General features: G+C 40.7%; 1 protein-coding gene across 3 annotated transcripts in view; it reads left to right on the top strand.

Moving 5' to 3' along the window:
* dclre1a (DNA cross-link repair 1A (PSO2 homolog, S. cerevisiae)) overlaps nt 1-27,890 on the top strand; it is a 66,796-nt gene that overhangs the window by 20,175 nt on the left and 18,731 nt on the right. For all 3 annotated transcript variants that reach the window (XR_007264294.1, XM_048609044.1, XM_048609043.1), the window contains 3 exons: nt 14,414-16,075; nt 18,385-18,518; nt 27,413-27,531. Coding sequence is in view for 2 of the 3 variants with exons in the window: in XM_048609044.1 (XP_048465001.1) it covers nt 14,414-16,075; nt 18,385-18,518; nt 27,413-27,531 (1,915 nt within the window). In the remaining variant the exon portion in view is untranslated. The remainder of the gene's footprint in view (nt 1-14,413; nt 16,076-18,384; nt 18,519-27,412; nt 27,532-27,890) is intronic.

Here is a 27,890-nt window from a genome sequence, read left to right as displayed (position 1 = left end):
AATGCATCCAATTTTTTTGATGCTTCAAAGGAATGCTAACTGTAATGCTTCTGTTAGTCATTGGACAGCTACTTTCTGTCTGAAAATGTGCAGTTAACTTACTAACATTACCTGATATTTAAAATCCAATAATAAATATGTGCTAAGTTTTCTAGACAGCTCCTGATTTCTGGCATACTGATGTATTATATGCTAACGGAGGTTTGGTGTTTTTAGAGGTGAATATAAGTAGTAAATGATCCAGGGGAATTGCAAAGGGGGAAAATGAGTACATTTAAAGTGTACTCTGCCTCCAAAATAAAATGAGCCTGTGACGGAATAAAATCCTGTTTTTCTCTGTAGATGCAGAGACTGTCTACAGGTAATCGGGCAACATATTGAACCACTGCTGTCTACACTGTATGTTTCTTTTGTTGACAATATTATTGTGGGAACTGTCGATGGTATTTGATATTTTTATCACAAATTTCCAGCAAACCAAAGGACTTGTTTTCACTCTGGTTTGCTGTGGAGATAGTGAGTAAACATGAACTGGTAAATCATGTTAATGATATTTTGAAATGCGTCATTGGTATGATGTAATGTATGGAGATTGACATTTTTCTCAACCCTGAAAATAAGTAAGAGATAAAATGTTGTAATTTGGTTAGATGTTTGCTAATTGGTAGGAAAGAAAATTATATGAGTGGTGTGATACTAGAATGCAGGTTCAAATTTAACATAATGGATGGTTCAAACAGTTGTTAGGAAAGCTAGCTGAAGCACATTAAAACGATATCTTGGCAATCCTTGGCAAACCTGTTTTGTCTGTTGGACTAAACTCTGTGGAGTTGTAACATTCATCCAATAACTCTTGGAGGAAACCAAGCGGAGGCTCAGGGACCGCTTTGCAGAACACCTACGCTCGGTTCGCAATAAACAACTGCACCTCCCAGTCGCGAACCATTTCAACTCCCCCTCCCATTCCTCAGACGACATGTCCATCCTGGGCCTCCTGCAGTGCCACAACGATGCCACCCGAAGGTTGCAGGAACAGCAACTCATATTCCGCTTGGGAACCCTGCAGCCCAATGGTATCAATGTGGATTTCACAAGTATCAAAATCTCCCCTCCCCCCTACCGCATCCCAAAACCAGTCCAGCTCGTCCCTGCCTCCCTAACCTGTTCTTCCTCCCACCTATCCCCTCCTCCCACCTCAAGCCGCACCTCCATCTCCTACCGACCAACCTCATCCCGCCCCCTTGACCTGTCCGTCCTCCCTGGACTGACCTATTCCCTTCCTAACTCCCCACCTACACTCACCTTTACTGGCTCCATCCCCGCCTCTTCGACCTGTTTGTTTCCTCTCCACCTATCCTCTCCTCTATCCCTCTTCTATCCGCCTCCCACTCTCTCCCTATTTATTTCGGAACCCCCTTCCCCTCCCCCTTTTCTGATGAAGGGTCTAGGCCCGAAACGTCAGCCTCTCTGCTCCTATGATGCTGCTTGGCCTGCTGTGTTCATCCAGCCCTGCACCTTGTTGTCTCGGATTCTCCAGCATCTGCAGTTCCTACTATCTCTAACTGTTGGAGGAATCTCTGAATTACAACCCAAGTGATATGTGAGGGAGGAAGCATCTTTTTGTGCACTTTTCTCACAACTCAAACAAACCTAAGACCTAGCACAAACTCCGATGTAAAGCTTTTCTAAAGCCAAGATATTTGGTGCAGCCTAAACTGTATTGGTGTTCTTGTAAATAATACATAAGAGTTAGGAGTGGGAGAGCTGGAGGAAAGTTAAATGGCATGACTGATTTGATACTACTCAGTAGTTAAAGTTGAGTTGTAAGACCACCTTATGTGTTTTCTAATTGTAAAATGATTGGGTGGAAAATACAAGACTTATTTATAGCACTAAGTCAATTTGACTTTAGCTTTTGACTTTTTCATGCTACATTTTGTACATTAAATTTGTAATCCCACATAAGAGGAACAATACTTATCTTCCAGAAAATATGTTGCAATGAAGGAATTAACATTTGACAGATGTTACTTTATATGGCAGAATGTTCAACCCACTAAAAAATTAGCTGATACTCCCATTCCCACTTAGTGCATTCTTTTCAAAGGTTCAGATCACAGCTGATGTTTTTCAAAGCACAGTGCCAAGAGTTTGGGAGAGCCTTGATATTACTAATGCGCTGCATCATTCTGTACCTGTTTAACAGATAAATGGGTGAAGATGTTAACAAATGGAAGACTCTACCATTATCACGATGGTTATTTTGAAGCATATAATAAAAGAAAGCATCTAAAATAGAACAGTATCTACCATGATGCAAAGAATAATCCCCATAAGAGTATGTACTAAGTTGTTTTTCTCTAATAGTGTTTAAGTGTTGAGCATTGAATAAAGCTATGAAAACCTCTAACCTCTAACATTGCTACTTTGTATTAAAATAGATCAGGCATGTTTCACCGACCTTCCATTTATGAAATAATTGTTTGCAATTTAGAGTGATACATGAGAGATTTTAGCTGTCGTGGTAATTTTGTCAAGTCAGGAATAAACAGCAACTTTCATTTATGACAGAAGTAAAGCCTTTATTTAGTTGTTATTTAATATCTCATATTGGAAAGATATTGCCATGTCCACTTAAACATGTGTCTGAATTATGTAGTATATCACATAAACTATGATTCCAGTACGAAATTTGTTTTTACAAACTTCATACGATTGTATTAGAACTTATATAGCAGTGTGATTCATCACATATAAAAGAAAATAAGCTGCTCAGACCAGTTAAGGGAGTGAACTGACACAATTGAACCAGAGAAGATATTACAAATGACAGGAGAGAGGTAATTTGAATTTCTTTATTTTTCTCCTCTACTATGTATAAGCAGAAGTGTTCTTTAAAATCTGTTCTTCTGTCCTTTGATTTTGATAAGTCATGCATCATGTTCCCCAAACCATATGTTTCTCAATGCATCTTTTAAATTACCTATGTTATGATCCTGGACCAGACCACCAAATTTATGGAATGACTTGCCCAGGGACCAGTAACCATTTTTTAAAGTGGAAGTGCTGTGGGATCCCAAGTACTTACTAATAACAAAAAGACATGAGGTTCCATGATTTTGAACAAACAAGCATAAGATCATAAAGAGTAACAGGAGCCATTTGGCTCCTCTAACCACAGTAGAATCACAACTGATCCGACATTCCTTGTATCCACTTTCCTGCCCTTTCCTCATAACTCTTAGATTCTTGATCAAAAGGGAAATCATCTGTCTCGACCTTAAACATATACAAGGAACCTGCCTCCATAGATATCTGTGACAAAGAGTTCCGAAGACTCTTGATCCTTTGAGAGAAGAAATCTCTCCTCGTTTCAGTCTTAAATTGGCACCCCTTTATACTAAGAGACTGTGCCCTCTGGTCCCAGACTCTCCCATGATGGGAAACATCCTCTCAGCACTTAACCTGTCAAGCCCCTTAAGAAACCTATATGTTTCAACAATAAACAATAGAACTTATTATACAGAGTTAGAATAGTAATACTATTGGTTTAAAAATCTTTTTTTCTCTAACATCCAGTTGTATTTAACCTAAGCTATATACGGGGCAATAGGCACACTGCTATTAGAAACCACACAGAACATTTCAAATAGCAGGTGCAGTTAAGACAGATTCTGTAGATTTCTATGCAGTCCCCATACTGAGGTCATCAAATTTCATTAAGCTTTACAAGGGATTCTAATTTCTTCTCTTTTGAAGACCCAGCTTTGGGTCTCCTCTATTTGCTGTATCAGAGACTGCCTCAATGACTACTTATGTTCTGGTACATCACTCACCTTTCCTAGGACTATACTGCTTTGAATTCTTGAGACTGTTTTCTGGCATCTGCTTGCAGGTACAAGTCCTGCTTATTCCTTAATAGCTAGCTTCACCAAGCTGGTACTGCACCTGCATTTCTCCATGTTCTAATGTCTCTCAGCTGCATAAAGCAACTACTGCTTGTGAGCTTTCTTCAACCACATTTTCAGTTGTAGCAAATTAGTAATGGCACTTGCCCATTTTCCAAGCACCCATACCTCACAGAACTTTTCCTGAGTCCTAATCCCAACATAGAAACCCTACAGTGTAGAAACAGGCCATTTGACCATTGGGTCCACACTGACCCTCCGAAGAGCATCCCACCCAGTCTCACCCTCCTCTATCCTACACCTGTAACCCTGCATTTCACATGGCTAATCCACCTAGCCTGCACATCCCTGGACACTATGGGCAATTTAACATGACCAGTCCACTTAACCTGCACATCTACGGACTGTGGGAGGAAACTGGAGCACCCAGGGGAGACCCATGCAGACACGGGAGAATGTGCAAACTCCACGCAGACAGTTACCTGAGGGTGGAATTGAACCTGGGTCCCTGGCAGTCCAGTCAAGCAGCAGTGCTAACCCCCGAGCCACTGTGCCACCCTTAGTCAACACTCAGTTGAATTTCCTAGCCACCCTCAGATCCTGCGACAGTCGTACCTTTTCAGGATGGAGCCTCTTCTCCCTTCATTTGACTGACTAAGTGCCTGAAGGTAGCGACTTTCTCCTTTAACTCCCTCCATGCAGCCTAAAATTGACTGTTCGGTGATCCTTAAACGGTGATAGGTCAGTGATCTATTGAGAATCTTGTAACACACCTTGCCTTTATTCCTAGGCAGTATTGAATGAACTAATATTTTGGAAGTCAAATTTATCAACCCTTTGAAACTGTCTGTTCCCTGAATGTTACAATATCCACAGATTGTCAGCTTTCTCAATCCAGAATGGATACAAGAGAGGATTTTATCACATCAAAAGAAAAATGTCTATGGGTTTTAAACAAAAATATGGTTTATTCATGCATGGAAACCTGGGGTTGGGGTGATTGCCATAATACATCCAAGCAGATAAGCATACCAGGAAGAGAAAAAGAAAAGAGGTTTAATTAACAAACTTGAAAATCAAAGATGTGAATTTTAATTGATGTAATTTTTGTCTGAGTCCAGAAAGTCAGTGTCTGACAAAAGAATCTTTTCTCAACATGAGATAACAAGGTGTAGAGCTGTATGAACACAGAAGGCCAGGGAGCATCAGAGGAGCAGGAAAGCTGACATTTTGGGTCTGGACCCTTCTTCAGAAATGAGGGAGGGGAAGGGGGCTCCGAAATAAATAGAGAGAGGGGGAAGCGATGATAGAAGGTGGATAGAGGAGCAGATAGGTGGAGAGAAGACGGACAGGTCAAGGAGGCGGGGATGAAGCCAGTAAAGGTGAGTGTAGGTAGGGAGTTGCGATGGGGGTTGGTCAGTGAGGAGGGAGGGGCGGGTAGGTGGGAGGAAAGATGGACAGGTCGAGGAGGTGGGGATGAGGTTAGTAGGTAGGAAGTGGGGCTGGGGGTTGGTCAGTGAGGTGGGAGGACTGGATAGTTGGGAGAAAAGATGGACAGTTCAAGGAGGCGGGGACGAGAGGCGGGGTCTGGTCTTGGGATGAGGTCGGGGTGGAGAGATTTTGAAGCTTGTGAAGTCCATATTGAGACTTTTCTGAACATGTTTGGATTCAGATAGGTGTGCTTGGCTAAACTTGCAGAATTCCTTGTGAAGTTGCGAAGACACAAGATGAGGTTGATGTATAGACTTGGTCCACTTTTCCAGTGAATACAGGATTACTTTTGAAAACTAAGTTCAGAAGAGTTTGAAATTTGAAGCAAGATTGCTGAGCATGAGAGGCAGACCTGATGTTAGCAAACCTAGGTTTTTAGCAGGAACAATAACAAAGTTCAAAGGTTTTGGAGTAAACAAAGTTGCTGGAAAAGCTTGGCAGATCTGGCAGCATCTGTGAAGAAAAAAACAGAGTTAACGTTTCGGGTCCGGTGACCCTTCCTCCGTAACTTTGTTTATGTTTCTGATTTACAGTATCCGCAGTTCTTTCGGTTTTTATTAGGTTTCTAGCAGCCTGTGTTAACTCAATTGTTACCAGATGGAAACAATAGGATCTAACAATTACAATTTACCTCTCCAGAGGCCAAGGAGATTTGATCGTGCAATGAGACCATTAAGAAGTCACTTTCAACTTAAGAATTGGTTTCTGTTCCTCTGGTCAGGCGTCCAGTATTTGCCTTGGGAGATAAATGAGGCTATTAATAGTGCCAGAATCCTAACAAGATTAAGCTTCTCTGCCCCTTGTCAAAACCTATTGTGTGACATAAATGGAAAACCATTAGTGCCCCTTCAGGCATAATGAGTTTCAAAAGCTTCCCTTTATTCTCAGTTCCTGCTGATGTTGCTTTTTGGTGTTGATTTGACTGCAATGTACACTTTGTGGAAGGTGTGTGAGATTCTAAGATTATGACAGTTTGAGGTTTAAGCTTGTACCTTTAAAACAATATATGATCTATTTTCATGCCTTATTGATATGACAACATTTATGGTAGACCCAATTTTATAACAAATCTACCATCATGTGAGCTAGCAAGAATTGCTGATGCTGGAGTCGGAGATAACAGTGTGGAGCTGGAGGAGAAGGGTCCCAACATGAAATGTCAACTTTCCTGCTCCTCTGATGCTGTCTGGCCTGCTGTACTCCTCCAGCTCCACATGTGTTACCATCATGTGAAATTTGTCTTGATTCTTTTTAAAGTAGGAAAATTTTTTTGTGTCCTTTCATATTTCATGGCGCTGCTTCAGTTATATGCTCTCCTGAATAGCCCTATTCCTATGTATAACATTTCTGGGAATTTTAATCAGTAGCATTTTCTTCTGAACTTTTTAACATTTTATATCCCTTACTATTTTAGAAACCGTAACACCAAACAGTTTTTTTTTTCAAGTTTGTGATAGTCCAAGATTTTCACAAAATATTTGGAATATTTTGATTGTTTCATTTCTGTTTCATCGTTTTCATATATTCTTGTCCATTGAAAGTCTGTGTAAATCCTTCTAAAATACACCCAAAGGTTCAGAGTAGTGAACGGTATACACACAGACACTTCTCGGTGGAAATGAACCATCCATCATATCACTTGGGGTTTTTCAATAGGTGTCCAAGATGTATAACTGAAACTGACCTTGATTTCAATTTTCCTATGCCTTGGACCTAATACCCACTTCATGCCCCTTTTACAAAACTGGTTTGTGAATAAAACATTATGCACTGAACTTGATGTGGTCAGTTTAAGTGCTCAGCAGATATGCTAATAACCCTTAAAGGTACGTATAAAGGCTGCTAACCAATGATAAGTTTAATTTTTTAAAAATCATATTTGGAATTGGGTTAAAGATCAGTTGAAGTAGAAGATTCCCAAGGAGAAATATATATTTGCTTCAGGTGGAATAAGTGTTTAAAGGAAAAACAAGGCTTTGTCGTTTCAAACAAAATCAGAACAAACGATAGTTAATTGCCTAAAACCTGCAGTTCTAAATTGTTAACACTATATTGCTATTCCAAAGTTGTAAGTGTTTGCTAATTGTATAATACATCTTTAACTTTTGCTGGAAGGTTTGTAGTTCAGTCCCATTATAGTTTCTCCCGTAATTTTGATCTGCTCTTAATTTTTTCTTGTGGAGATGCATTAGAAAGCATAGATTTTTACAAGACCTGCAAAGGAATTCAGAAAGTCTTCTGCTTCAATCTGAGATTTACATCTTGTTTTTATTTTACAAATCTGTCGTAGGATTTTATTAAGCAAATATATTGAAAATTACTTGATATGGAAAACTATGGTATGGCTTAAGTTTCACTCCAAAAGGACTGAATGATCTTCATGTTTTCTATCCTTACAGGGTGAGAGCATTCAAAGTTTTAATGTGCAGTGCAATTAATGTCTGCTGCTGTAGTTTTTGCAATATATCTCATTTACTGCCTTTATTTTATGATCTTCAGATGTTTTACTTTCTTGCCATTATTTGCTCCTGCATCTTTAGCTTTACCAAGCCTAATATAGAACTAAGACATAAAAGTTATTTAGCCCAATAAGAGATAAATTGCATCTATTCTGTCAACCAGCCTTAATTTATTAGTAACATTGATTCAGATGACAAGCCATTAGCTGTGCTTTGTATCTAGTTTGGAAAAGAATCTAACTCAGGATAATTTAGCGTTTAGTTCTTCCATGGGCAGTATTTTATGTGATAACCCTTTAAGTGAAAAGTCGAGGCACTTTTGATCTAGGCATACTCCAGTGCTATTTTACTGTAAGAAGCAGGTAATGGAGCTACGTCAATCTGTGGTGGTCACCTTCCCAAATTACATCATTTTGCTCCACCACGTTCAGTTCTATTTCAAGTTTCTCCTGAATATGTGCATGCTTCCCTTGGAAGATCAATAAATGGGGTCATCCTTAAGATGCAATATTGTATCACCCTTGAAATCACTAATTTTGTCAATCTGCCCAGGTAGAGACATTTGAGATCATTGGCAGATTTGATTACGTCATTGATTGATCATGGTTGTCTGATTTGGTTTTGTCATTATGGTCTGTTTTGCCACATTGAATTATTTAAATCTCATGAATTGTGACCACGCTGAGATCTATGAATATTTAGTGGGCCTGCCACTTCTGGACCATTGGTATCCACCAGGAAGCCACGATAAGCTTGCATATTGGGACTGTAGTACTAGTTAATGAAATTGGTGATCCATTGTTCACTAAGATGGTCTCGCATAGGCTGTACCATGAAACGCCACTCACTTAGGAACCTGTCTTTCAGGATTGATAATGGTAATATGTTAACACTAGTTCCTCTGTGATTTCACCTTTTAATGTGTGTTGATCCATTTTTTCAAGACATATATTAAAGTTGTGAAAGCTTTCGTCGCCTTGTGCCGTTGATATGATGTTTGGGGTTAACAACATGGAAAGTTTGGTCATCTTCTGAAATTTGCCTTTCACTTGGTTGCCTCTGAACTTTTTTTGATGTGTTTGTGTTTGTGCACAATCTTAACAACTCTCTTGTTACCAGTGTTGTGTTGCTGTATTATACTGTTGGTCAGCTCTGATTTGGGGTCTGGCTTAGCTTTTGGAACCAAATTTCCTGCAAGTGTGCGCCTGATACACTTTGGTATCACACTCTTTACAGATAATTATTTACAATATAAATTAATGATTTGGATGAGGAAAGGAAATGTACTATTGCCAAGATTGCAGTTGATACGAAAATAAGTGGAAGGCAAGTGGTGAGGATGACAAAAGAGCCTGTAGGGTGATGTAGATAGGTTTAGCCAATGGACAAAAACTTTATAGATCAAATATTATGAGGGGAAATGTGAGGTTATGCACTTTGACAGGCCAAATAGAGGAGCTGAATATTATTTAAATAGAGAAAGACTGCAGAAAACCACAGAACAGAGGGATTTGGAACTCTTCATCCATGGATTGCAAGAAGTGATCATCCCAAGTTCAACAAGTAGTGGGAAGGCAAATTGAATGTTAGCCTTTATTTCAAGGGAATAGATTATAAAATGAGGGAGGTTTTGCTGAAACTATACAAAGCACAACTAAAATACTGTGAATGCTTTTGGGCCCCATATCTAAGGAAAGATATACTAGGTTTAGAGGCAATCTAGAGAAGGTTCACTAGGCTGACACCAGTTACGGAGGTACTGCCTTATGAGGAGAAGTTGTGTAGATTGGCCAAAATTAGAGGGAACACTGGTAGTGAATCTGTCAGCAGAGGGCTAATGAGGATCATTGATTACATTCAAGGCTGAAATCAACAGATTTTTAATCAGTAAGGGAATCTAAGGTTATGGAGAAAAGACAGGAAAATGGAATTGAGGATTATCAAATCAGCCATGACCTCATTGAATGGCAGTGCATAATCGATGGGCTGAATGGCCTACTTTTGCTCCTCTGCCTTATAGTCTTTTATTCATAAAAGCAGGACAGCTTTTGGGTAGGTCCGAGAAGCCTCACCCATTACAGATTTTCTTGGTTTGGAGTACTTTGCTGATAGTATCAATAGCATTGACTGTTGTTAAATCATGACATTATTGTTGGCCTGTCACAACGGCTTCATACTTGTGACCATCCTCAACTAATGTGTCAATGGTATGGCCTTTTTTCTTGCCGAAAAAAGAGGCAACCACCAAATCAGTGTGCTGAGGCAAGCAATTAGAAGCCTTTGTTCTCTAACACGGTATCACTGCTCCCTGCAATGTTCAAATGCTTAAATGCTGCCTTATTACAGGAAAGATGTGGAAGCATTGGAAAAGGTGCAGAGGAGATTTACCAGAATGTTGCCTGGAATGGAGGGAAGGTCTTACAAAGAAAGGTTGAGAGAGCTAGGGCGTTTCTCTTTAGAACGACGAAGGATGAGAGGTGACTTGATAGAGGTGTACAAAATGATCAGAGGTATAGGTAGAGTGGATAGCCAGAGACTTTTTCCTAGGGTGGAGGTAGCTATTATGAGGGGGCATAGTTTTAAAGTGAGTGGAGGTAGATCTAGGGGAGACGTCAGAGGTAAGTTCTTTACTCAGAGTGGTAGGGGCGTGGAATGCATTGCCGGAGCGGGTAGTAGAGTCGGCCTCATTAGGGGCATTTAAGCGGCTGTTAAATAGGCATATGGATGATAGTATAAGGTAGGGGTGGAGGTTAGATAGATCTTAGGTTTAGGGTAAAAGTTCGGCACAACATCATGGGCCGAAGGGCCTGTACTGTGCTGTACAGTTCTATGTTCTATGCTCTTCAAAAAGCACTCTGACTCAGACCCATTGCCATAGCATTTTTCCAGTAAACCCTTAGGGTTTCAGTCAGTCTGACATGAGTTAAAGTCTGTTAATTCATGCCTTGATCTGGTCTTTGAGATCTTTCCAAATCTTTTCTGGATTTTATTGATTCCCAATTGAAAGTTCAGATGTGTTAATTCTGTAAAGCCTTGTTCTTGTTGATGCAAGCAAAATTTTCAGATCTGTCTTCTCGGGATCATCTATTCTTTCATTTGTAAAATAGACAGCATACCTTGTTTGAATAGCTGTGGTTCTGCAACAGTATCACTGGATGTCCATTCCACAAGTAAGTATTTGCCTTCTGTTTTCCTTTGCCTTTTTTTAAGAAGCACAATTTGGTGTTTCTTTACTTCTTATACTGGTTTTGCTCTCTTTTTCTTTTCGTTTCTCCTTTTTTTCCTTCTATTTCCCTTTATTTCCTGCATTGCTACTCCTTTATTACCCTTGGTTCCTTCAAGAGAATTGACTTCAGAATTACAGGTTCGTAGTTGCAGATTTTACCATGTAAGTGATGTCACTGAAAAAGTTCCATTCTAAAATGCAAAATGATTTTTTTTTGCACTAATGCTAATTTGAAAAGGCTCTAAAATCAAGGTAATTCAGTTTCTGAAGCTTTCAGGTTACTATATGGCATTCATTTTGAGTCCATATTATCCTCCAAGAGAATCTAAAGGCAGTGTTTGTTTTATTTTAATCCACCTGTTCAGAGTTTCTATCACGCACCTCTGGAGCAGGTGGGACATGACCCCAGGCCTCCTGGTCCAGGGTAGGGGTACTACCACTGCACTACAAAAGGGCATAGGTAGTGCTTGTTATTTGAGAATCGTTCAGAGGAGTTGTGTGCCCAACAAATTGCTAGTTTTAAGGAAGTAATTGGCTATCTTGGAGGTACATAGCAATGATCTTGGGCAATAAATTGCAAGGTGTGAGTTACAGTAGATGTCACCAAGCTCCTGAATATTTATGGTTACCTCTAAGCAGTGATGGGATCTTTGCCATATGAACCAAGCAGCTGTTTTTAACAAGTTCCCAATATCCTTGGGACTCCAAAAGGAGGCAGTGATCATAAGATGATCGAATTTATTCTGCAATTTGAGAGGGAGAAGATAGAATCAGAGGTAATGGTATTACAGCTGAATAAAGGTGACAACAGCGGTATGAGGGAGGAGCTGGGCAGAGTTGACTGGAAGAGGAGCCTACCGAGCTACAAATCTACTCCAAAACCTTACAATAGAACAGCAATGCCAGGAGTTTCTGGGAGTAATTCAGGAGACGCAGCAAAAATTCATCCCTAGGGAAAAGAAGCATGGTACGGGGAGGATGAGGCAACCATGGCTGACTAAGGAAGTCAGGGATAGCATAAAAGCAAATTAGATAGCATGTAATGTGGCGAAGGGTAGTGGGAAACCAGAGGACTGGGAAGCTTACAAAGACCTTCAGAGGGGAACAAAAAAAAGAAATAAGGAGGGAGAAGATTAAATGTGAGGGTAAGCTAGCCGGTAATATAAATAAAGACTGTAAGAGTTTCTTTAGGTATATAAAGGGCAAAAGAGAGGCAAAAGTGGACATTAGACCACTGGAAAATGATGATGGAGAGATGGTAGTGGGGAACGAGGAAATGGCTGAGGAACTGAATAATTACTTTGTGTCAGTCTTCATGGTGGAAGACATGAGTAATATCCCAAAAATCCAAGAGAGTCAGGGGGAAGAGCTGAGTATGGTGGCCATCACCAAGGAAAAGGTGCTAGTAAAACTGATTGGCCTGAAGGTGGACAAATCACCTGGACCAGATGGACTACACCCCAGAGTTCTAAAGGAGATAGCTGAAGAGCTAGTGGAAGTGTTACTGGTGATCTTTCAGGAATCACTAGAGTCAGGAAAGGTCCCAGAGGACTGGAAAATGGCTAACATGACACCCCTGTTTAAAAAGGGAGTAAGGCAAAAGATGGAAAATTACAGGCCGATTAGCCTAACCTCAGTCGTGGGTAAGATTTTGGAGTCCATTGTAAAGGATGAGATTGGTGAATATTTGGAAGTGTATAGTAAAATAGGGCAATGTCAGCATGGTTTCATCAAGGAGAGGTCATGCCTGACAAATCTGCTAGAATTCTTTGAGGAAGTAACGAGCAGGGTAGACTAAGGAGAGCCAATGGATGTTAACTACCTGGACTTCAAGAAGGCGTCTTTCTCAGGGTGGCAGCCAGTGACAAGTGAAGTTCCGCAAGGGTCTGTGCTGGGACCACAACTTTTCACCTTGTACATTAATGATCTAGATGAAGGAACTGTGGGCATTCTGGCTAAGTTTGCAGATGATACAAAGATAGGTGGAGGGACAGGTAGTATTGAGGAGGTGGGGAGGTTGCAGAAGTACTTGGACAGGTTAGGAGAGTGAGCAAAGAATTGGCAGATGGAGTACAACGTGGAAAAGTGTGAGGTCATGCACTTTGGTAAGAAGAATAAAAGCATGGACTATTTTCTAAATGGGGAGAAAATTCAGAAGTCTGAAGTGCAAAGAGACTTGGGAGTTCTAGTCCAGGATTCTGGCAAGGTAAACTTGCAGGTTGAGTCAGTAGTCAGGAAGGCAAATGCAATGTTGGCATTTATTTTGAGAGGACTTCAATATAAAGCAAGGATGTACTATTGAGGCTTTAGAAGGCTCTGGTCAGGCCACATTTGGGGTATTGTGTGCAGTTTTGGGCCCCATATCTCAGGAAGGATGTACTGGCCCTGGAGCGGGTTCAGAGGTGGTTCACGAGAATGGTCCCAGGAATGAAAAGCTTAACATACGAGGAATGTTTGAGGACTCTGGGACTATACTCATTGGAGTTTAGAAGGATGAGGGGGGATCTAATTGAAACGTACAGAATACTGAATGGCGTGGACAAAGTGGATGTTGGGAAGATGCTTCCATTGGTAGGAGAGTCTAGGATCTGGGGGCACAGCCTTGGAGTAAAGGGAAGACCTTTTAGAATGGAGATAAGGAGAAACTACTTCAGCCAGAAGAGTGGTGAATCTATGGAATTTACTGCCACAGAAGGCTTTGGAGGCCAGGTCATTGAGTACATTTAAGACTGGGATAGATAGATTCTTGATTATCAAGGGGATCAAGGGTTACGGGCAGAAAGCAGGAGAATGGGGTTGAGGAACGTATCAGACATGATTGAATGGCGGAGCAGACTTGGTGTGCCAAATGGCCTAATTTCTGCTCCTATGTCTTATGATCTTATGGTCTTATCCTCTTCCATAACATTCTGGAGTTCATTAATTGTGACGTGTGCATGACAAAACAAAGAGAGTGCTGTATATTTATATCATCTCACTGGCCTCCCCAAAGTGCGGAGTCAGTGGAAAACTCATCACTCAAATCTGAGAACCTTGTGAGATACATCAACAAAAGCATTTTCATTTATTTAATTGCTGATTCTATGTAGCACTAGCTGTTGATTTTGCACATGAATGACCAGCACACAGTAAACTGTCATGATGCATTAGATCAGTAATGGCTGTTCTATTTGAGGATAGAAACTGTGATCAAAGTAATTTCAATTTTAAGGTTATATAAATGAGAAAATTAATATATTTTGGTCATTAACAGCAGATCTCTTTAAGACATCTCATTGCATAGTAAGTTAATAAGATTCCATTTCAAGATGATTCACGTTATTTTTCAGAATGCCCTGATGGCTTGCTTTGCAACAATACAATTCCAAGACACTACAAACGATATTCCCATTTGCTGCTTGCTGAAAGTAGAGCACTGGGCCAGAGTGGTGTTCAGTCTACATTTTTGCATAGTTCAATAGGGGATGCCCTCACAATTTCACCAGATCCTAACAATAATCATCAGTCTTTACAGAACAATCAATCTCCTTGGATTCAAGAACATCTGACAAACAAAAATCAAAATGCCCTCCTGCTGCTAAAATCTCCTGCCTTCAAAGTCAAGGAGAAAAGCTCAAGTAAATTCAAAGCAGCAAGAGCAGTAAAAGTAAGCACTTCTTCTTCTGAAAATGTTTCAAGAGGAGATGTGTCTGCAGCATCACCCAGTAGCCTACACAGAAGATTGCCTCATTCAGCATCACAGTTAACAAAGGAGATAGAACCTGGAATTAGTACGGATGGATTTTTTAATGTAAACAGTACAAAAGTAAAGCTAAACAGTCTTCTAGAAGATAAATCTACTTCTGTTCTTGGTTCAAATGCCAGTAATAATAACAAGGATGATATTAGTTACTCTCCACTTCGTTGTAATGAAATTCCAGATCAAAAAAGATTATCCTCAACAAGGAGAAGATTGTTTCATGGTCAAACTATTAAACATAATTGTAAACTTGAAGACAGCAATTGTTCTAGCTCTGTAGAGGTTAATAACCATAGGCAAGAATTGGTTCATAAATCCTGTGGTCTTAAGGACACAATCACAACTGACTTTAAGACTATTGCTATTGATCTAGATTCCAGTCTATTAACTGACAGTGCTAACATTCTAACTAAAAATAGAATAGGTATTGCAACACAAGCACACCAAGCAAAAGCTTGTAGCAGGATTCCATTGGATAATGAGGAGATGAAACAGATGAGGAATTGGTCACAAACTAATTTAACAGAGTCAAACTTGATTAAATTGGAATCAGTCCCCTTAAGTTCTGATAGCTTACAGAAGCCTCTTCAAATTAAACAAGAACCAACCAGTTTACCAGAATCTACTCAAGTTAAGCAAGAACCAACCAAATCATTCCAGCTTGCTCAAAGTTCTATTGTGCAGGAGCTTCATGATTGCCTAGCAAGAAGAGAAGAGGAAGATCATTTTGGTTGTTCTGTGAAGACATCATTGCCTCAGTATTCCTTAATTTCACCTTCATTGAATGTTGTAAAACAGCGTAGTTGCCATTCTGAAGCTCTTATTTCTTCAAAAAGCATTGGACTTCAAAAGAGTAGAACAACAACTTTGGAAATGGCATCACTGGGCTTATTGGATAGAGGTCCTATAAAAATCCCCAAAAGGAGAGATTTAAATAAAGAATTAAAGCAAACTGATATTGGAGTTTTTTTTGGATTTCAACCCAAAATCAAAGATGAACAAAAATGTCCAAAAAACATACCTCAAGGAAAAGCAAATGAATTGGTTTCTGAGCTTTCATATAATGAAAGAAGGCAAAGACAAAGAAAGAGGAAAATAGAAAACTCTGTAGGTGATGAAGCTTGCATAGGCACTGTAGACAAACTTCAAACGGAACTAAGTGATGCACAACGAGGAAGAACAAAAAGGCAAAGAAATGGAGTAAGCACACATAAAAAAGCCAAGCAGTGTCCTTTTTACAAGAAAATTCCAGGTAAACCATCAATTCTATGCTTTGCTTGTGACCAGTTTATTTGTTTTAGATGGTAGCTAGGTGTCAAATTATGAGCAACTATGTCATGATATATTTGTGTAGCATAGGAAAATGTAATTTTACATGTTTACAACATTTTATAATCATAATCATTTTATTACTTAATTGTATGAGTCTGAAGAATATAAAGGTTGAAATAGTTTTCAACTCTAGTGCTGATGTGCCACTTGTTTATATCTGCCTTAATTTGCAAGCAACAGATAGGGGTAACTGTTCAGATGTAGTTGGACTCTGATGCTGTTTAACTGTTAGTCCAATTGGAAAGATGGAACAAATGTAAATTTTAAAAGTTAATTAAGGAGATTTATATGTTCATCCCCTAATAAATTGTAATTTGTTGGTTAAATACGTAAAGTTTCAACATAAACAAGTGTTCAGCCCATGCCCTCTTTTACACTTCCCCTCTTGTAAGCAGACGGTCTATACTTCAGTTCCATACTATTTTATTACTCATTTTCATCTATTTGGTCAACGTAATCTTTTGTATCAAAATATCTGGAGTGGGTGTTTCAAATCCCTCAGTTGTTTGCATAAAGAAATCTTTTATTTTTTCTTCTGACTCTTTGCAGTTCGTTTTGGATCTGTGGTCCCTTGTTCTACACCTGCTCAATCACCACCAACAGTGCGCTTCTACCTACTGTCTTCTCCCTGTCACCTCATTATTTACACTCTTGTGAACAGCGCTTCACTTTTAAAGCTTTTGTATTTTCAAGGTTGATGTATTTTGTGGTATCTGCTATCTGAAGTATTAATGGAGACCAAAGCTCACTACATTCTCTTCCCATCTCCCCCTGGACTTTTCCCTTCCCCTGTTTTGGATATTTCCCTTCTCCCAGTGCTTGAATGAACGTAATTTGGGGAGGATGGTATAATAGAAATGCAAGAATGTTCTTTTCTGCTTAATACATAACTGTCACAAATATTGTACACTAGTTTGGAAGACATAGTCTTTTGGTAGCATTAAGAGGCTGAGCACCAAATTGTGAAAAAGGCAAAAGTTGGCTATATCTCTGATATAGAAAAGAAACCTTGTGTTGTGTGCGACTGTAAGTGCTTTTAAAGCAATAACCAGTTGTATTTATGTAAAACCGAAAGAACCACAGATGCTGGAAATCAGAAACAAAAACAGAAATTGTAGGAAAAGCTGAATATGTCTGGCAGCATCAGTGGAGAGAAAACAGTTGAAAACAAATGCTGGAGATCACAGCAGGTCAGACAGCATCCGTGGAGAGAGAACAAGCCAACATTTCCAGTCTAGGTGACTCATCATCAGAAGTGAAGTGTGGAGGAGGCAGCATTTACATTCTAGTTTGGGGCGAGGAGGTTGTGGGGCTGGTGGGGTGTAGAGTGCTGGTGGAGAAGCTGATACTTCAAATTAAGTGATCAGAATGTAAAAAGGGCAGAACAATGGTGTGTGTAGCTGCCAGACTTGAAAAAGCAGACAGTCCTGATGGAGTGGGGAGAGTAGAGAGAGGACATGGTGACATAGAATGTGAAAAGTAAAGCTAAAACAAAGGGAAGAGTTGGTTCACAATTTGAAGGTGTTGAACTCAATATTAGGTCCAGAAGGCTGCAAAGTGCCTAGTGCGAAGATGAGATGATGTTCCTTTGGTTTGCGCTGTGAAAGTAGAGTTAATGTTTTGTGTCCAGTGATCCTTCACAACTGATGGTGGCTAGGTAGTTTATTATTAGTATTATATAGTATTAGTATTGTTAGCTTTGTATTATTTTTATTTATAGTATTTGTTATCAGACCAGAGGGAAAGAGAAGAGATGGCCCGAACGTGATCAAAAATATATATATTAAGGACCAGAAGAGAGGTTGAAAAGAAGAATTTGATTAAAGAATCCAGGAAGCTGGAAACATATCCATCAATGGTAGTAACTTAAAATCCAGGATAGTGGACTGTAGAGATCTTGAAGGCTTGTAGAGCTGGATGAAGTTAGAAGTGGCAGAGAGTAAGATTACGGATTTATATTAAGCAGTTTTTGGATTCAGAGTTAGTATAAGTCAGCAGTGGGTGGTGGATTAACAGATTTTCGTGTGATTTAAGAGTTTTGAATGAACACAGGCCCCCCAAGACCTTCCTCCATTTTAGTCTTCTCCACACTCCTTCCCAGAAACAGTCCTTGCCTATCTGTCAGATTTCCCTTTGTATTATGATTTTTGACTGTTTTGATAAGTCATCAATATTTGTGTTATACAGCAGCAAGAAATCTGTCTTCATAACTGATTTTTGTGCTTGAAGGAACTAATTTCACAGTGGATGCCTTCCAATATGGTGATATTGAGGGTTGTACTGCCTACTTCCTGACTCACTTTCATTCAGATCATTATGGAGGCCTTACCAAGAATTTCAAATGTCCTATTTACTGCAGCACAGTAAGTTAAGTAGAATTTGAAAAAGAATCTCTCATATATTATTCATTTGAAACACAAATTTTGATTTCCACACTGCGCCATAGCTGTGTGGTAGCTGCTAGCCATCTGGCTTATTGGGAATCTAGCCTTGGATGATTGCAGAGATAGTAAGAACTGCAGATGCTGCAGTCAAAGATAACGTGGTGTGGAGCTGGAGGAACACAGCAGGCCAGGCAGCATCAGAGGAGCAGGAAAGTTGACATTTTGGGTCAAAGGGTCCTGAACCGCAACATCAATTTTCCTGCTCCTCTGATGCTGCCTGGCCTGTTGTGTTCCTCCAGCTCCACACTGTGTTATCTTCGATGATTGCATTTCTGATTGATGTGTGATTTTGTTTTTTTTAACTATAGTTGGTCATGTAATGAATGTACTTACGCTTTGCATTTCATTTTAAAGAATATCAGTATTTTTTTGATTGGACAATGCTTCACATCTCTTAATACGGAATGGTATATGTACCTGTATTCTGAGCAAATCTAGAGTGTTTCCTATTAAAGTTAGTCCTTGTGGCTATAGTGACATGGTTTTAACTACATCTGTGGCTGGATAGCGATTTCTGTTTAATAATTCTGTATTGTGGAAAAATGGAAATAAAATACTGAGGATATTGGAAATCCAAAAAAAACAGGTTGGAACTATTCAACAGATCAGGTAGCATTTATGGAGAGAAACCATTAATGCTTCAAGTTGAAGACCTTTCCTGAGTGACACCCAACCAGCTATGTATTCCCAGCATTTTCCTTTCTCTACTTGTATTTTCTATTTTTAGTATATTTATGCCTATAAGCATTTGTCTTGGTCAAACAGCATAGAAACAGGACCATCAGCCCACCATGTCTGTGCTGACCAACAAACACCAAACTATACTGATCCCATTTACCCACTCTTGATCCATAGCCTAATCTGCCCTGGAATTTTAAGTGCTCATCCTGATACTACTAAAATGTTGTGAGAGTACCTGCCTCCACCACCCTCTCAGGCATATTTCTATCACCCTCTGATCTCTTCACATTCCCTCTAAACCATCCACTCCTCACCTTCAATCAATGTCCTCTGGTCTTAGGTACATCTGCCATGGTAAAAAGATGCTCACGATCTACCCTATCTATGCCTGTCTTAATTTTGTATATCTCAATCAGATCCCCTGTCAGCCTCCTCTGCCCAGGAAACGTTTTTAGGTTAATTTAATTTGGATAAATGTTAGATCTTGCATTTTGGTAAAACAAACAAGAGCAGGACTTACACAGTTTGTGGTAGGACCCTGGATAGTGTTGTTGAACAGAGAGACCTAGGGGTTTGGATACATAGTTCTTTGAAAGTTGCATCACAACTAGATAGGGTTAAGTAGTTTAGTATGCTTGCCTTCGTTGCTCAGATCATTGAGTATAGTAGTTCGGATGTTATGTTGAGGTTGTACAGGACATTGATGAGGCCACTTTTGGAGTACTGTGTGCAGTTCTGGTTGCCCTGTTTTTAGGAAGGATATTAGTAAACTGGAGAGGATTCAGAAAAGATTTACCAGGGCGTTGCCGGACTTGGAGGGTTTGAGTTATAAGGATAGGCGGGAACTTTTTTCACTGGAGCACAGGTGTTTGAAGAGTGACCTTTATAGAGGTTTATAAAATCATGACTGGTGTAGAAAGGGTGAATGGCAAATATCTTTTCCCTAGGGTGAAAGAAGTTCAAAATTTGGGGCCATATTTTTAAGATGAGAGGAGAAAGATTCAAAAGGGACCTGAGGAGCAACTTTTTCCGAGTGGTTCGTATGTCAAATGAACTGCCAGAGGAAGGGGTAGTTGCATGTGCGGTTACAACATTTTAAAAGACATTTGGATAGGTACATAAATAGGAAAGGTTTAGAGGGGCATGGGCTAAAAGGAGGCAAATGAGACTAGTTTAGTTTGGCAAACTTGTTCGGCGTGAATGAGTTGGACGGATGGTTTTGTTTCGTGCTGTACGACTCTAAAACAGATCCAGCTTCTCCAGTCTCTCCTTATAACTGAAACTTTCCAAATCAGGCAACGTCCTGGTGAATCTCCTCAGCATCTTCTCCAGTGCAATCATGACCTTCTGGTAGTGTTGTGACCAGAACAGCAGAGTGTTCCATCTGCAGCCTAACCAATGCTGTATAGAGTTCCAAAAAACTTCACTGCTGTTATATTCTACACCCCGGCTAATGAAGGCAAGCATCCTAGCTGCCTTCTTCACTACTCTATCTACCTATGCTGATAATTTTGGGGTTCTAAGGACTTGTGCACCAAGGCCCCCTTTGTTCTTCAATACTCCCTAGAGATCTACTATTTGTTGTGTGAACCTCTTGTTAGACCTCTCAATGCATCATCCCACGCTTATCAGGATTAAATTCCATCAGCTGTTGCTCTGCCCAATTTACCAGCTAGTTAGTATCAAATTTGTAGTCTGAGACCATCCTCCTCAGTATCAGCAACACCACCACTTTTGTATCATTTGCACACTTAGTAATTATACCCTCTATATTAATATCCAAGTCATAATGTACGTAACAAACGGCAAAGGTCCCAGCGCTGATCCCTGTGCTACACCACTGGTCACAGGCTTCCAACCAAAACAAAAACCCTCCACCATTATCCTTTGTCTCCTACTTGCAAGGCTATTTTGGATTGAATTTGCAACTTGCCTTGTATCCAATGGGCTCTTACCTTTTGGACCAAGCTTCCATGTGGGACCTTGCCAGAGACTTTACTGAAGCCCTTGTAAACCACATCATCTACACTACCGTCATCAATGTGATTAGTCACCTTTCTGTAAAAAAACTAAATCAAATTAGGCAGGGTCTCCCTCCAACAAATCTTCACTAACCCTGATCATTCCCCTTCTTTCCAATTAATCCTGTCCTTCAGAATTTATTTTCAGTAATTTCACTACCGCTGATGTCTGACTAACTGATCTGTAATTACCTGGCCTATTCCCGCTGCCCTTCTTGAACAAAAGAACCACATTAGCTATCCTCCAGTCATCTGGCACTTCACCTGTGGCCAGTGAAATATTAAATGTCTCCATCAGGGCCCCAGCAATCTCCTTTCTTGCTTCCCATAGCCTGGGATGCATCTCATTAGACCCTGGGGATTAATGCATCTTCATGCCAGCTCAAACATCTAATACCTCCTTATTAATTTTAACATGCTTTAGAACCTCACCATCCCAACTGAAATCTCCAATTACAATATCTTTCTCCTTTGTGAATATAGATGAGAAATATTAATTTAAGACCTCGCTCACATCCTCTGTCTCAATGCACAGATTGCCTCTTTCGTTTCTAATCAGCTCCACTGTTTCTCTGGTAATCCTCTTACTTTTAATGTACTTATAAAATACCTTGGGATTTTCCTTTAATCCTAACTGCCAAAAATATTTTGCAGCCCCCTTTGTCCTCCTAATTTCTTTAAGAACCCCGGATACACAAAATACTCTTGGAAGTCCTCCCCTGTTTTTAATGCTCTGTACCTAATGTGCTTCATCGTTTTTCATCATCAAGCTCTCTATCCTTTGACATCCAGGGTTCCCTGGACTTGCTGCCCTTGTCTTTTCCACTTAGAGGAACGTGCTGGCCCTGAACATTCACTATACTACTTTTAAAAGATTCCCCTTTCCAAACGTAGACTTACTTACATGTAACTGCTCCCAGTCTGTTTACCAGATCCTGTCTAAAGGTATTGAAATTGGCCTTCTCCAGTTTAGATACTTTACTTCAACACTATCCTTATCCCTTTCCACAAAGACTTTGAAACTTAGAGTTATGGTCACTATACCCAAAATGTTTGCCCACTGACATTTAAACCACTTGACTGGCATGATTCCTGAGGAAAAGGTCTACTATGTGCACTTTAAAAATTCCACCCTGGCTATTCCTTTTACGCTAATGCGATCCCAGTTAACATTAGCAAAGTTGAAATCCCCTGCTACTATATCCCTACTCCTCTCACACCTCTGTGATATGCCTACATATCTGCTCCTCTGTCTCCTTCTGACTATTGGGAAGTATAGAAATTCTGATTTGGGGTAAGTGATGGCCGAGTGGTATTATCACTAGACTATTAATCCATAAAACTCGGCTAATATTCAGGGGACCCAGGTTCAAATCCCTCCATGGCAGATGGTGGAATTTTAATTCAATAAAAAAAATCTGGACTTAAGAATCTACTGATCACCATGAAATCATTGTCGATTGTCTGAAAAACCCATCTGGTTCACTAATGTCCTTTTAGGGAAGGAAATCTGCTATCCTTACCTAGTTTGGCCTACATGTGACTGCAGACCCACAGCAATGTGGTTGACTCTCAATTGCCCTCTGAAATGGACTAGCAAGTAGTTCAGTTGTACCAATCGCTACAAAGTCTCAAAGAAATGAAACCAGACAGATCACCTGGCATCGATCTAGGCACCAGAAAAGTCAACTGCAGAAACAGCCTTGTCGATTCTGCAAAGTCCTCCTCACGAACATCTGGGGGCTAGTGCCAAAATTGGAAGAGCTGTCTGACAGACTAGTCAAGCAACAGCCTGACATTGTCTGTAAGGTATGATTCCATGAGTGTGACTATGTCCCAGACACCACCATCACCATCTGTGGATATGTCCTGTTCCACTGGTATGACAGGTCCGGCAGAGGTGGCGGCACAATGGTATACAGTCAGGAGGGTATTGCTCAAGGAGTCCTCAACATTGACTCCGGACCCCATGAAGTCTCATGGCTTCAGGTGAAACGTGGGCAAGGAAACCTCCTGCTGATTACCACAGACCATCCTCCCTCAGCAGGTGAATCGATATTTTTCCATGTTGAACAACACTTGGAGGATGGCAAGGGCACAAAATTTACTCTGGGTGGGGGATTTCAATGTCCACCATCAAGAGTGGCTCGGCAGCAGTACTACTGATCAAGCTGGTCGGGTCCTAAAGGACATAGCTGCTTGACTGGGTCTGCGGCAGGTGGTGAGGTAACCAACAAGAGGGAAAAACATACTTGACCTCATCCTTGCCAATCTGCCAGCTGCAGATAAATCCGTCCATGACAGTGTCAGTAAGAGTGACCACTGCACAATTCTCATGGAGACAAAGTCCTGCCTTCACATTGAGAATAGCCTCCATCATGTTTTGTGGCTCTGTCATCACGCTAAATGGGACAGACTTCAAACAGATCTAGCAACTTGAGACTGGGCATCCATGAGGTGCTGTGGGTCATCAGCGGCAGCAGAATTGTACTCCAGCACAATCTGTAACCTCGTTGCTTGGTATATCCTCCACTCAACAATTTCCATCAAGCCAGAGTATCAACCCTGGTTCCATGGAGAGTGCAGGAGAGCATGCTAGAATCAGCACCAGACGCACTTGAAGATGAGGTGTCAACCTGGTGAAGCCACCAAACAGGACCGCTTCCATGCCAAACAGCATAAGCAGCAAGTGATAGAGTTAAGCGATCCCACAATGAATGGATCAGATCTAAGCTCTGCAGTCCTGCCACATCCAGTTGTAAATGGTGGTGGGCATGTAAACAACTCCCTAGAGGAGGAGGCTGCTCAAATATCCCCATCCTCAATGATGGAAGAGCCCAGCATATCAGTGCAAAAGATAAGGCTGAAGCTTTTGCAGTGCTTCAGAAGTGCTGACTGGATGAACTATCTTGACCTCCTCTCGTGGTCTCCAGCATTACAGATACCAGTCTTCAGCCAATTTGATTCACGCCACGTGATATCACGAAACAGTTGGAGACACTGGATACTGCAAAGGCTATGGGCCCTGACAACATTCTGACAATAGTACTGAAGACCTGTGCTCCAGAACTTGCCGTTCCCCTAGCCAAACTGTTCCAGTACAGTTACAACACTGGTGTCTACCTGACAATGTGGAAAATTGCCCAAGTATGTCTTGAACATAAAAAGCAGGACAAATCCAACCTGCCCAATTACTGCCCCAACAGTCTACTCTCCATCATCAGTAAAGTGATGGAAGGTGTCATCAACAGTGCTACCAAGCAGCACCTGCTCAGCAAGACCTGTCCAGTTTGGGTTCTGCCAGGGACACTCCTCTCTGGACCTCAATACAGCCTTGGTCCAGACATGGACAAATGAGCTGAATTCCAGAGGTGAGGTAAGAGCGCCAGCCCTTGACATCAAAATTGCATTCAACCAAGTATGGCATCAAGGAGCCCTAGCAAAACTAGAATCCATGAGTATCAGGGGAATAACTCTCTGGTGGTTGGAGTCATACCTGACACATAGGGAGTTGGTCGTGTTTGTTGGCGGTCAGTCATTTCAGCTCCAGGACATCTCTGTAGGAGTTCCTCAGGGTAGTGTCCTAGGCCTAGCCATCTTCAGCTGCTTCATCGATGACTTTCCCTCCTTCATAAGGTCAGAAATGGGGATGTTTGCCAATGATTGTGCAATGCTCAGCACCATTTGTGACTCCTCGGATACTGAAGCGGTCCATGTTCAAATGCAACAACATCTGGACAATATCCAAGCTTGGACTGATAAGTGGCAAGTAACATTCATGCCACACAAATGCCAGGCTATGACCATCACAATAAGAGACAATTTAACCATTGTCCCTTGGCGTTGAACAGTATTACAATCACTGAATTCCCCATTGTCAATACCGTGGGGTTATCATTGACCAGAAACTCAACTTGACTCGCCACATAAATACTGGCTACAAAAGCAGGTTAGAAGCTAGGAATACTACAGTGAGTAACTTACCACCTGACTGTTCAAAGTCTGTCCACCATCTACAAAGCACAAGTCAGGAATGTGATGGAATGCTGCCAACTTGCCTGGATGTGTGCAGCTGCAACAACACTCAAGAAGCTTGACAACATCCAGGGCAAAGCAGCCCAGGTTGGCACTGCATCCACTCCCTCCACCACCGACACTCCGCTGTGTGTACTATTTACAAGATGCACTGCAGAAATTCACTAAAGATCCTCAGTCAGCACCTTCCAAACTCACAACCACTTCCATCTAGAAGGAGAATGGCAGCAGATGTATGGGAACTTCACCACCTACAAGCCACCTCCCACCCCCTCCCGAAGCCAGTCACCATCCTGACTTGGAAATATATTGGTGTTCCTTCACTGTTGCTGGGTCAAAATCCTGGAATTCCGTCCCTAATGACATTGTGGATCAACCCATAGCAGGAGGACTGCAGCGGTTCAAGAAGGCAGCTCACCGCCACCTTCTCAAAGGCAATTAAGGACAGGCAATAAATGCTGGCCGGCCAGTGATGCCCACACCCCACAAAAAATTAAAAAGAAAATCCCAGCAACATGATCGCCCCTTTTTGCTGATTCTAAGTTCTATCAAGTTGCTTCTTTTGAAAAGGCTTCTAAGACATCCTCCCTCATTACTGCAATGATGGTTTCCTTTGTCAATTGTCTCCTCTTTTACATTCCTCTCATCATGCCTGTAATTTCTGTACCCTGGAATGCTGAGCTGCCAATCCTGCCATGATTTCAATAATATCATATTCCTGCAAGCTGATCAATGCTGTAAGTTCTTCCACTTTACTGGTCAGGCTCCTTGCATTAAAATAGATATAGTTTAGCTTTCCGGTCATCCCATGTCCTTTTTTGTGCCCCATGTTTTCTCTGCATGCTGGACTGTCCTGGTATTGCTTCTATATCTGACTGAACCTTGCTCCTGACTTTATATTTATTCTCTGCCTAATCCCCCAGACAACTTCCCAAACAAAAAAGCACAAGCAAACCACCCAGTAAGGATACTGGACCCATTCCAATTCAAGTACAAGCTGGATGGGTTGCACAGGTCCCACCTACCCCATGAACTGTCACAATGATCCAAAAATCTAAAACTCTCCCTCCTACATCATCCCTTTAGCCACGTGTTCATCTGACCTATCTTCCTGTTCTTATATTCAGTAGTGCATGGCACTGGAAGTAATCCAAAGATTACAACATCCCTAGTCCTCCTGTTTTAATTTACAACCTAACTCTTTAAATTCCTGTTGCAGGACCTCTTTTTTTTTTTTTTTTTTGCCCATATCATTGGTACCAACATTTACTACTACCACTAGCTATTCACCCTCCCCTTACAGAATGCCCTACAGCCACGTCTGAGACATCCTGGCCCTGGCACCAGTGGGGGCAACATACCATTCAAGAGTCATTTTTGTGGCCACAGAGCATCCTGTCAGTTCCCTTTACAATTAAGTCCCCTATCACTAAAGCTTTCCCAAGCTTTTTCCTTCCCTGCTCAGCAGCAGAGCCAACCGTGCCATCCATTGAGAAATCCCTTTTGGTATTGTTTATAACAAGTTAAATTTTTGCAGTATCATTATTTTGGATTTAAAATTTAATGACCAAAATGTTTTACATTCAAAAATATTATCCTGCAAGGAATTGCTGCTTCTAGAACTCTTTGAAAAATCTATTTGTACGTCAGTCCATGATAATCCAATGTTCTTCATGATATTCTACATAATTGGACTTGGGAACAAGTAATTTAATATCAAAGTATTGAGATTAATCAAACTTGGATGATATATTATGGAAATGTTTGGCTGTACACAAGCAGGCAATGGAACTCTGTGTCTGAGCTTGCAAAATAAAGCATGGAGGATGTGTTCCCAGTTTTAGTTTTTAGCTGCAAAACCCCCTTCCCCCATACATGTCTGGGAGCTGGAGCTAGGTCCCCAGGATTGAGACCTTTGTTCAACTAATTCAGTGAACTCCATTTCATTCAAACATCTAATTTATTAATAACAGGAGCTGCAAAAGATGCTAGAAGGCAGCAACTTGCTTACATGACCATAACAGATGGGCAGTTTAGTAAATCATTCAATTAACTTTATTCCCCTTTAAATTTCAGATAACAAGCAATTTGGTGATATCTAAGCTTAAAGTGCAGGCACAGTATGTCACAAGTCTGCCTATGAATACTGAGTGTGTTGTGGATGGAATTAAGGTAGTCCTTTTGGATGCAAACCAGTAAGTATTTTAACATATCTTCCATCAAAATGTACAGCCACTATCACCCACAATCTGTTAAATGTCCAACTTAATGTCTGCTAGCCCTGAAGGCTATGATATTTCTGTATTGATCTGCAACATATTCTTTGCTTCTGGCTAGAGATTCTGTTTTTTGCCTAGTCCCACTTTTTCCACCTTTTCTAATTCTTGCAGTCTTGACTCTGTGTAGTGAGTTCAAGCCCCATGATTTGAACATACAATCTTATTTTTTGTACGCCACGGAAGTCATATTGCACTTGAAGTGTTAACTATTGTGCTCCCACCTTAGATGGTGCCAAACCTGCTGAATATTTCCAATAGTTCTGATTTTTATTAAA

Source organism: Rhincodon typus, chromosome 20, assembly GCF_021869965.1.
Source record: "Rhincodon typus isolate 14 chromosome 20, sRhiTyp1.1, whole genome shotgun sequence".
Taxonomy (NCBI): Eukaryota; Metazoa; Chordata; class Chondrichthyes; order Orectolobiformes; family Rhincodontidae; genus Rhincodon; species Rhincodon typus.
The sequence above is the reverse complement of the archived record's forward strand: the minus strand, read 5'-3'. Positions and strand labels throughout refer to the sequence as shown.